At 43.1% G+C, this 12,154-nt stretch overlaps 1 protein-coding gene across 2 annotated transcripts in view; it reads right to left on the bottom strand.

Moving 5' to 3' along the window:
• nr5a2 (nuclear receptor subfamily 5, group A, member 2) overlaps positions 1-5,688 on the bottom strand; it is an 82,290-nt gene extending 76,602 nt beyond the window's left edge. Inside the window, exons 1-3 of one of the 2 annotated variants that reach the window (XM_007887317.2) lie at positions 5,575-5,688; positions 1,120-1,292; positions 510-628 (exon numbers count right to left, since the gene is read on the bottom strand). In XM_007887317.2, coding sequence (XP_007885508.1) covers positions 510-614 — 105 coding nt within the window. In that variant the 5' untranslated portion in view covers positions 615-628; positions 1,120-1,292; positions 5,575-5,688. Of the gene's footprint in view, positions 1-509; positions 629-1,119; positions 1,293-5,574 lie in introns of those variants that run through there. The other variant, XM_042335367.1, reaches the window with a different exon arrangement.
• Between the last annotated feature and the right edge of the window lie 6,466 nt (positions 5,689-12,154).

The raw sequence follows: 12,154 nt of genomic DNA, 5'->3' as shown, positions 1-12,154 counted from the left end.
CTTCCAGAGCATCGTCGTGAGAAGCGATGGGAGTCGAGAAAAGCGTTAAAATGAGTTGCACTCACATTCCCAGTGCAAACACATCAATGTCCTGAGTCGTGCATCTGGTAAGTGTGTGAGTGTGTGTGTTGTGTGTGTTGAGTGTGTGTGTGTGTGTGTGGGTGGGTGGAGGGGGGAGAGAGAGGAGAAGAAAGTGTGAGAGAGGTATTTCAATTTACCAGAGAAGAAAAAAAAGATTCTCTAAAAATAAAAGTGTGTGTGTGGGGGGGCTGATGAAAAAAACCCTATCCTTATTTGAGGAATGTTTTCTGTGTGTGTTTGTGTGTGTGTGTATGCGTATGTATGTGTGTGTGTGTGTGTGTGTGTTTGTGTTTATGTGTGTGTGTGTATGTGTGTTTGTGTGTGTGTGTATGCGTATGTTTGTGTGTGTTTGTGTTTGTGTGTATGTGTGTGTGTGTGTGTGTTTGGATCCGAGGCCAACAAACGTGCAAACCAAAACGCCCACAAACCTTGCAGCTCTCACAGGTGAGAAGCCCGTAGTGATAGCCGGAGACTTTATCGCCACAAACGGGACAGAGTTCGTCCAAGTCTTCATCGTATGCATACTCCATCATCTCAAACCGAGGGGCTGGAAATCAACCACACACACACACACACACAAAACAAAACAAACAGCCTTTCTTTAGAAGCACTTTGGGAAATAGTCAATTGTAATTACACCGCGCCGGGGTGTAAATCAGTTCCGCTATGAATACACCATCGATCGGTGGGGGCGGTGTGTGGTGGGGGATACAGACAGGATTTATTCTTTTCCTGCTGAACTTGGGGAGCATCTAAGAAGAGCCGCAGAAATGATGGAGCGGTGATGGGGGAGGGAAGGGGGAAGGGGAAGGGGAAGGGGGGGATGTTTTTTGCTCAGACTGAGGCAATATCGTAACCCTTAAAATAGTTAATGACCATCGAGTAATAGAGCTGTGGTATTAACACGGATTAGTTATCGTCCAATACAGCGGAGGAGGGAGGGGGGGGGGGGGGGGAGGGAGTGTGTGTGTGTGTGTGGGGGGGAGGGAAGAAAATAAAAACATGCATGTACGTGCATGTATGTTAAAGGTAACTCACCTGGTGAAACTGACCGATTCAAACCGATGTGTCCTTTATTTTTCCACCCCCTCCACCCCCACCACCCCCAACACTAAGCTCGTTCAATTTCAAGAATTCAAGCTCAGGGCCAGCGGTGGGTTTTTCTCTGCACTCAGACTGACTTTAGCAGCTCGGCGTCCGCGAATAGATCACTGCAATGAAATGCAAATAACTTTTTTTTTTTTGCAACTCTCTCTATATAAATATATAAAAAAAACTATGTCAATATAAAAAAAAAGCGAAAAAAAAAGAAACTTATCGTGACCAGATAATCGTACAAAATTCAAGACAATTGCAAACGTGTTCTCTCTCTCTCTCTCTCTCTCTCTCTTTCTCCCTCTCCACCCACCCCCACTTCTCGACCCATTTCGTTCGCTTCTAGGACTGCACAAGGCACAAGGCACAAGGAAGGGCCAGGATGGGATTCTGATACTTTCTGACACAACGATTGGAAATTGAAGGGCTGTGCATCCCCCCCCCCCCCTTTTTGTAATCTGTTGCAACTCTCGTCGCATCTCTGGAGCACAGCCTGGAATTTGCTAAAGCATAAGAGCGAACGGTCAAGTTGTTCCCACTTGGAAGTCAGTGGGTCGGTCCTCTTCGCTCAGTCGGTTTCGCGCTATCCTGTGCTTTCAATTCTCTGCTCCTGAACCGCTCGGCACATTCACACACGTTATCGTGACTCGATATATGCCAAGAGAAATCCTCGTCACTCCTGCGAGATTTCCAAAGTGTATATTCCCACGCACGCTTTAGTTGTTGAAGAGTTAACTCGTGGAACTGGGCGAGGCAGGTTTTTTTAATTTAAAAAAAAATGTTACTTTAGGTGTCGTTTGCACCGTGAAATGTGCTGGAACGGAAAAGTCATTTGGCAAATCAAGGTGTGCATTTGGTGATCGCATGTGGTGGGTCCCATGTTGGGATTGGTGAGGTGAGATTCAGCGCCTGATCACTTGGCTTTTTTTTTGGCAAACAAAAACTGCCAGATCCTCCTCACCTTTACGTCTCTCTCTCTCTCTCTCTCTCTCTCTGTCTGTCTCCCCACTGAAAGGCTGCAGTCTGTGAAGTAGAGCTGCACTGCACTACAGTGTTTGTAGGAAGAGATATAAGGCACACAGTCCTTGATTTGGGAGTCTGGTGGGGGATATTTGTCCTGTGGTCTATTTTGCAATGCAGCAGTGTCAAAAAAAAATGTCTGGTATTTAGTTCATTGTCGGATTGGGCGCTGGTACTTTAACCCAGAAAGGGATGGGGTGTGTGTGTGTGGGGGGGGACAACCAGAACCTACAACCAGAGAATCTATACGGCCTATAAAATGGAATTGTTCGTTGTCCAGTCAACCATTAGAATTAGAAACATCTCGTTTCTTAATGATTTTATGGCGTTCAGTTCAACGTATAATTCATAATCATGATAATAAGTGCATTGCTTCCTTCGTGAACAATTGCCCTGATCTCATCAAGGATAAATGTTCCTTCCAAAAACTATGCTTGTAGAGTATATTATTTATTGAATTGCTCTTATTTTACTTTTAAAAAAGTCTCTCCTGAAACCAGTAACAGTGCAATGAAATCAACGGATGGTTGCTTTTCAATGCTTGAGATTGATTGACCCGAAACTGATCATTGGGAAAAGAGGTAAAAAAAATTCGAATTGGAACAGTTCCTCCAAATATTCAAAATAATTTTCTCAAAAGGTGCGAAAAATGCATACTTATTATTGCGGGGCGTCGGCTTGTTTGGGACAACTGTGTGCAATTCTAATACAGATGAAAGTATTTCGATGGTGTTGGTAATTACTGGAATATCTGATGGCAAACTGTCTAATCCTTTCCTTTGGGCTCCGGGCAGTGTTGACAGTTTAAAAGTTCACATTCTTCTAAAATGCTTTTTGAAAGGCGCCGTGCAACATTGTGCCTTTTCCCCAAGCAATTTCACACACACACACACACACACACATACACACAAAATCCCTGAAGCTGAACCCTTAAGAATCCGAAGAGCTGTTTTAAATGTGAACAAAGAGGACGGATGGTGGGACAGGTGATGCCTTTCATCTCGTTAGACCGTATGGTCGTTGCCTTTAACTTGTTTTTATATTTGGGGACATACGTGTGTAAGGGAACTCCCAAGTATTTATCAAGTAACTTCAGTCTAATAGTTTTCGCCTCCTGCCACAGAGCGACACTCAGTAACACACAGGCAATCCGCTCGCTTTAAATGCAATGCTAACTCCGCTCCCCCTGTTTGTTCTCTCGTCTATTTCCAGAACAATTTGAACGGGCTATTTCTGGATCTTGTTATTTTTATGGGTATTGTAACCATTCTGAATTAAAGTTGTTGGATTAACGGACACGTGCACTTGTGCTGCAGCGGAACAGAAATAAACAGCTGTTTTTTTTTGTAAAGTCTTTCACTGTGGGGGGGAAAAAAACTGGACTCGATTATCTAAAGCGAATAGTCACTTAAAAACAGCGCATCTATGTGCGTTTCAGGTAAAATGAGTAGATAAGATACCTGACCATTTTAACCAGAGGACAGTATATGTGGCTTTTAGTATTTTTGGTGGCATAAACGAGTCTGATCTGATCTGACAACTCAAAATAGCTAAAGTGCAATTCAAACCTAGTGTAGTATATTCCAAATGTCAAAATAAATGCACAAAGTATTTAATAACTGTGACTGAAGCAAAGTATTTAATAACTGTGACTGAAGCACGTCATACATAACATCTGAACACGTTTTCCCTGCGTGTGATACATTCGACTGGAATTCGAGTCGAAAAGTGTCCTGAATATTGAGGGAAATAGCCAAAGCAGGATGTCCAAAGCAGTGGTGTTACATCAAGTTAAAATTAGCAGTGTCAGGGCACTTCAACAACTCATTACTCAAGACATTTTGGGAGGAGGAGAAAGATGAATTAGACATAGACTTTTGAGGGAAAAGTGTAAAATGCAAAGGTGGAGCGCATTTGCACAGTGCAGGAATGCATCTCGATGGAGTCCAGTCATTAACTTTCGTAAAATAAATACTCTCGGGTGATTTTTTTTTAACCTCTTATGACAGAAAAGAGCCGACGAAATGCAAAATGAGGCCATTCAACAGTGCATTTCACAATGTAATAAACCGGATAGTCAGTTGCAGTATTTCACGTGGATTTGGACGCTAATCGCTAGAAATGCCAATCGCTAGAAACATCTTATCTTTACGAAACTCGAGAAACAGTGACTGGGCTTCTCTTGCCATTTACTCCCTCTCCTTTCGGACGCAGTGGGAGCAGAGTTTTTAAAGTCGTGGTGAAGAAAAATAATAATTAGTTCAGTACATTTCAAATTATCCGCACGTCTACATTGTCGGGAAAGGGGGATACTACTTCAGTTTAATTTAAACGTATTTGAAGTTCGTATTTTGGGAGGGGAAAAAAAATTCACATCGAATTCGATATTTTTATTCTCTCAAGAATCCGCACAAAGTTACACATGCGAAGGCTGCTGTATTCTGATTGGTTGGTCTGTCTGACATTAGTCGAGTTGTGGAGTGAGCGGATTTTCCTGAGTAGGAAAATAAATAAACGCTAACGCGATTTTTGAACGCAGAAAACTTCCCCATTTCCCAAGAAACGACCAGTTTGAACATCTTGGCGTCAGCTTTGCTGTCAACAAATTCTACTTTTTGCTAAATCAACGTCTGCACGTTCTGCAGCTGCTTCACAGTGTGCCTCTGCTGTTGTGAAATTGACATAGAAGTTTATCCGCTTCTCAGTGAGCAATATTAATAAACACAGCCATCCGCCAACTCACAACCCCGAAGCATTATTCTCCTCGACCGGTACAACACTGGCCACTGACCCCGAATGCTCCAGTGTGAGCTGCAGCCACCGTTTGCAAACTGTCTGACTGAGTTTAGCTTAGTTTGTTTGCTGATGATCCCGCATTTATATAGTCATATATATATATATATATATTGCATACTCCAAACACAAACCGATTATGGGATTGGGATAAAGAGGGTGGCTGCAACTGTAGGGACAAGTCGCGCACACTATAGTAATCGCTTCCCGTCAGCAATGCGAATTGCCTGTCTCATTTCATACCAGTCGCTAAAATCGGGTCTCGAAGTCGCACCGAATGTCGGAACAGCCCGTGTCACACTTGTGCACCTCATTAGCATTGCACGTCCATGTTCAAAGTAAAGGAGAACACTTGATACTTGGAGACGCATCTCGAAACTGTCCATGTAGTTGCAACACACGCTGGTTATTACTGCACACACACACACGCACACACATTACACGCACACATTACACACACACACACACACACACACACACACACATTACACAGTCGAGTCGGTAGGTTTCCAAAAGGACGCGTTCATTACAATGCAAATCAACCGGGGAGCAGTCAGCACCGCACAACACGCTTACTTCTCTTACCACGCATAGTTTCCTGCATCTGATCCTGTTCCACCGTGCGATCGAGCGACACCGATGTCATTCTGCTTCTGCCCGGGGCAGCATGACACTACTCAGGGGGCTGGGACTCCATCCAGGGCAAGAAAAAAAGAGGACCTGAGTGTATGTGTGCGTGTGTGTGTGTGTGTGTGTGGGGGTGGGGGGGGTGGGGGGTCAACAGCCAGCGGGGTGGCGAGAGCAATATTGACTCAAGAGAAGCTGCACACCGATCGACCGACGAGCGTGTGTTTTTAGTACATGTTTTTTTTAAAAAAAAACACTACCGATGCGGATTTGTCATTTCCCCTGGATCAGGCCGGGCACTGGCTAATGCTGGTGTGGCGTGCGGTGCGGTGCGGTGCGTGGGTTGTTGTGTGGGAAGTTCGAACCTTCCCCATATCCTCCTCACTCACCCCGCGCTTTCCCAGCCCTTGGATCTCAACTGGAGACTTGGAGCGAAACCTTCCAATGGACTGGTTTCGCGGAGCCCCATCGGCACTTTAGGTGAGCCAGTGAGAAAGCACCACCATCCAACCAGCTCCTCCCTCTCTCTCCCCCCCACCCCCCCCACCACACACACACACACACATACTCATACACACACACACCGACTCCGGAAAACATTAACGTCCACCCCCCCCCCCCCCCCCCCGCCCCCTGGAATAGTAGAGTTCACAAAATCAAATCACAGTGTGCGTAAAAATATATATATATATATATATACTTGCTGCCTTCCTTCCTTTACCTCCACTACCTGCGCTGTACGTGATCCTATCGATCGATCACAGGTTCACAGGAGCCCCGCTGTGATCTTTATACCAGGCTCGTGAGGACATCTCTCAGAAGCGTGTTGTTGCTGTTGTTGTTGTTGTTTGACATGCAGCGGGCGCTAAAGCAAATGGGTTTTGCAACACTTGCGAGTCACTGTAAACTGGAGACCTCTCTTGTGTCTTAAAATCCAGGTGAAAGCCTCATCGCAGCTCTTAACACGCACCGAATGGTAATTCTGGATGTCGTGTGGTAGAGATGGATTACAATCTCGCGTTAGGGAAGGCAGGAGCTGCCGAAGAGGTGGGGGAGTGAAGTCCAGATGTTGGGTACCCACATCAGCTGTTCCATTTCAAGACTGTGATCCACACCTTTTGGAGGTACATCAGTCTGAAACTGGCGAAAAGAGACGCCCAAGTGTAGGAACACGTCGTAAGGTTAGGATTGAGCAAGTTGTAAGGTTAGGATTAATGCTCCACCCTACCCGGAAAGTGTCTCAATTAAGTATTGTAATAACTAAAAAAAAACTATCTGTAATCTCCAAAGGCTAATGGGTTTGTTTTTTTTAACTGCGCCGTTTGATAAATCAGAAAGGAGCTTTTTACGTACTGGTATTTCTAAATCGAAAAAAAAACTATTATCCTAAAATGTGACAGTCACGATACACAGATTCAAAGCGATTTTGGTTGCACACATAACCAGTGCAACCTGGTTGCGTAACTTGAAATCACAACACAATCTGAAATCGGATGCGCACGTCGTGGAAGGTTTTCTTCGACTGGAAACGTGTGAAGTTAGTCATTTATTCAAGTGCAAACTGAAAGATGAGATGCCTTGTCCTAAGAGGAGCAAAATAATCCACACCATCTTTTGTTACACCCTGGTATCTCGTGGGCGCTTTTTTTTACCATTTGAAACGAAAGCCCTGCCTCTCACAGACATATTTTCTAGGTTTTCTCTCAGGCAATCCAAAAATAAAGTCACGATCGATTTAGGTGATCACCAACTAAAGGTAATGGGTTAGGATTTGAGCAGGAAGTGCCCGTCTCATTTAAGAGATGCTTGTTTCACTTTCAGTATCCCAAACTAACTGCACGCAACCTTGACACAGGCAGATCTTTACCAAGTATCAAGGTGTCCCTGACTTGGCTCAGTTGGTCCTGATATACCTTTATATCTCTTGGCAAACACCTTCTCCCTCTTTTTTTTTTGCTCTGAGTAGGACAAACAGCGTGTTCAGATGTTTTTCTCTGTCAAATTGTCCATCAAGGTAGTTATTGAGTATTGCGTACAAATAACGCCCGTTGTCTCTCTTTGCCATTGGTATATGACACCCCTTTCTTCTTGATGTCCCTGGTTCTTGGCGTCAGCCAAGTCACCGAAGTACACACATAACAGAGAGCAGAAGAAAGCATTCGTGTGCATTTCACCTTTATCCACGCAATGTAAGGAGGACTCGCCTCATTCTAACCGCGACTGTGCCTCACTACATTTGGTGCAATACACTTCCCCCTAAAGATGTCCATTTCAGAGTTCGGATAAATTGCAAACGGGGTTGTTGCGATTTAACCTTTGATATTAACCTCTGATTTGTTCGTTGAGAACGATTCACACTTATATACAAGCGAGCTCAGCCCACTCCATATTCCAGGCAGATAACCTCATGCGTTGGCCTGGCCAGCAACACTGGAAGAAGTGTAACACTAGCCCGAGCGAGGTGGTCCATTTTAAACTCACATTGTCCCCTCTTGACAAGAGACGGTCATTAATACTGTCGGGCTATTCTTTCCTCGGCTCCTGACAGCTCGCATACTTGGGCAGATCTCTCTCTCTCTCTCTCTCTCTCTCTGTCCGCCAATACATTACATCCAACTCTCGGGAATCCGCCAACAAATCCAGTGGAGCCAAGAATAAAACACCCAGGGAAAATTTAATTATGGCTATCTGCTCGCCACTCTTCTAGGCTTACATCACGTTACTTTTATTTACTTATCAGCTCTTTTCTCTCCGGGTTTTATGCACATATATATATATATTATATATATATATACATAAAAGAAGACAATGCACGACGCTGAAGAGCAACTAGTCAGACGATAACAAGCTATTTTGAGAGGGTAACTGACTCGAGATTCGACATCTTCGTACATAATTGCATTGCAGTGCAAATCTGTATTGTTACGACACAAGCAAGTAATGCAACTTGTACAGTATCTGTCAGCCCTCCCCCCCCCCCCCTATAACTATCTATCTATCCATCTATCTATCTATCCACCAGCCAGCCAGCCATTAATAAACCAACAACATCTGCAAAATATATTTGCATAATGCAATAAGCAAACGTCCTGCCTTGGCAGAGCTCAATCATTACATTAGTACGGTTCTGGCATTATCTGCAGATTGACGCGTGCCGACACAGGCCAGTGATAAGATAAACATCTGAGTTTAATTTTTTTTATTTAGTATTTTTGGTACACCAACAAACACACCAAAGGGGCTATTCATACCGACTTCCTTATAATTTTCGGGTTCCGATTCATAAGGAGATAATGCACGAGCTATATACTTTAATATTAAAAAAAAACCCAGTAACCCAGTAATTTGTTTCTTTTGATCCTTTTGCGAAGTGGACGACTCTGAGCTATTTGTGTCCAGTTATTAACAAACTACCTTCACAATACAGCACCTTACTCTGATGTTAGAATTACAGCGCTCATATATATATATATATATATATGTGTGTGTATATATAGTACTTATATTTTTCTTATGTAAAAACATACCATTTAAAAGAAAACTCTAAAAACTCAAGGTAAATGCATGGGTGGAGGGTGGAGGGGTTGGGGGGGGGGGGACAAAAGTGGACGAGACGATTTCAGTGAAAAAAAACAAATTGAATTTGGTGCTTGATACAATACTCTTTTACTGGCGTTTCACAAGCACATGCTCTTTAAACAAATGGATGCATTTACTGGAGCATTAATGATCCGAAATAATTTATGCTCAATATCAAGGCTGTGCACCAGACCCTAAGAATGAAGTCTTCTGACTCTGCGAAGGTTTATGAAAAAAAATCAAACTCTGAGAGAACGTATATCGGTTGGATATATATATATATATATATATATATATAAAGCCATGCTTGCTCTCCTCTATTAATGTGTTGAACAGCACATTTATCTGTTTCACAATACAGTCGCTGGTCCAGTCTCTCAGTCGCATGGGTATCATACACTGGCCAGTGTGAAGGGAGGTAAGACTATGACTGCAGACCCAGAGCTGGTCTCTCGCCCTCAGGCGAGTCAGTTTATCTGAACCCACTCCAACAGGTCTGTTCTCTGTAAAGGTAAATACATTGCCATTGATTGGTTTGCGTTTGCATTTTAATTCGTATGTCAGTCACGGAGCCCTGTTCCAATGCACCGTTAAATCACCGCAAAGTTAAGACGACTTAACAGTTCTTATTTTGTACCTTGCCTCACCATCGGACAAACCAGGAATGCTGACATATCTACTCAAACCATCTGAAATATTTGCACTTCTGTTAGAGCAGATAGGAGATAGCACTTTCCTTAATTTACCTTTATAACAATATTGTATTTTCAATTCATTAATACGATCACTCAGACGCTGACTAGACACATTAAAAATCCTTCAAGCAAGAGTTATGCCGAGAGTGTTTTATAACATTTTAATGACAGGTACATTTCAATTGCATAATCTTACAGGAATTCTCAGCTGCCTTTGTAGAACTAATATTGACAACTGAATAATAAATGAATGGATTGCAGTATTTAACAAAGGTCCTGTAGCAAAACAGAGGAGGCGAGGGGAAACAAATCTGAAAATAAGTTGTAGTTACCTATTAGTGCCAACTAATAGATTTGAATTAGTTTCCTGAGAAAATAAACACAGAGTACAGTAACTGTACTGCCATGAGGATTTGCATTGTTTTACAACCTTGTTTTTTTCTAGTATGTTTCCTAAATATACCAGTTCAGTATACCTACTGAATCCTGCATGCTTTCTGAGTTGTGCTAGAATAACATAAGTCCCACTTACCAACGTTTTTTAGACTATGATTTATGGAAGTCTGGTTGATGCCAGAGGAAGGGGCAGAAGACATTATTGGCGACATGTGAATTGCCTTTGAATGCGCAGCATACAACATGGGATGCCACAGGTGCAAAACCTGTTATCTTTGTCGACCTTGGATGAGAACATACAATAATAACCTTTGCAGAAACTGAAATAAAATATTATTCAAGATTTTGGGAGGATACATGCATGTGTTTGACTGGACTCTGATCTGCTTCCAGTATTTAGTGACCTGCTAAACCGTGTGCACCATCTCAGGTTGGTCATTAATCAGAAGAATGGGAAATTGGAGGTCTGTGATAGGTCTTGCAGAGTCATGTGTTTTTGTGTAGTATGATAAGAAGACCCTGTTATAAACTGACAGCGGGAGAGATAAGGAGTCTTTGCAGATAATGGCAGAGAAATGATTAACCAGAGGTGCAGGAGTGAGTGAGATGGTTGCAGGCCTCTAACTCAATAGTAGTTTTAGGTGCTGAGAGAGGGTCAAGAGATCATACTCAGTGGATAAGTACCTGACTTAACCCAACTGTAAGCATCTATAAACTTAGGCCCTGTGACCTAATGTTTTCAAGTCAGTACTACTGAGTCAGTGAACCATAGACTGGGGATAGTTTGATTAGTTTAAATAATAATAAATTGGTCATTTTCAATCCACAACTGTTTGTGGGATACTGCTGTGTGTAATTGGCTGCCGTGTTTCGCCCACAAATATATGGTCAATTCACTTTACAGTATATTCTGTGAAGCGCTTTGTGACATCTATAAGACTTGAAAAGTGCTATATCAAATGCAAGGCGTATTATTATCATTATTGCTTTTCTGATCTATCAGAGCCAACTTAAAACCATACTTGCAATAACCTTTACTAATACAGTTTTGCAAAGCGATCAGAGGAGTTTGGTGTGTAATTTTTGTAATGGTCTGTTTCTTGGTTTGTTTTGCAGAAGGAGCTAAAGAACAATATGTGTTGCCTAATTGTTGCTTGGGACTATCAACCAGCAATACAGCTGCATTACAAAAGGAGACAAAACTCGAAAGAAAATGAAAGGGACTAGCTAGCACAATACTCCAGTGCTTTGATGTTTAGTAGTGTTGTGATATGATAAAAAAATCTTTATAATATTAATGATCCTTGCATTTGATACAGTGCCGTATTTTGCCATCAAGCAGTGTCAAAGCACTTCACAGCCAATTTGCACACAACAATGTTCCACAAACAGCCACACGTAAGTGACCAAATTTATTCAACAAAAATAACAACAAAATTACATTTGTATAGCGGCCTTTCACATTGGGAGGATGTTCCAAGGTGCTGGCCAATCAGTGTTTCGGACCCTAGCTGGGGTTCGGAATTAGGGATGGTGGAGGGCAGGGGTGGAAGCAGGGTGACCGAAGGTAAGATTGAAGAGGAGGGTCGTGAGACAGGTCTCGAAGGAGGTAATGGAGGGGATGAGGCGGAGGGACTGTGGGATTGAGTTCCAGAGGGTGGGGGAAGAGTGGCTGAAGGCCCGTTCACCAATGGTGAGGCTGCTGAGGAGCGGGGATGAGAAGCAGGTCAGAGCCCGATGAGTGGAGGGAGCGGGCAGGTTGGTAGGGGTTTAGGAGGTCACAGAGGTAGCGGGGAGCAAGGCCATAGAGGGCTTTGAAAGGGAGGACCAAAGGTTATTGGGGCAGGACAATGGGAGTAATTGCCTTC

Source organism: Callorhinchus milii, unplaced genomic scaffold, assembly GCF_018977255.1.
Source record: "Callorhinchus milii isolate IMCB2004 unplaced genomic scaffold, IMCB_Cmil_1.0 Scaffold5, whole genome shotgun sequence".
Taxonomy (NCBI): Eukaryota; Metazoa; Chordata; class Chondrichthyes; order Chimaeriformes; family Callorhinchidae; genus Callorhinchus; species Callorhinchus milii.
Note: the sequence above shows the minus strand (reverse complement) of the source record. Positions and strands in the feature narration are given on the sequence as shown.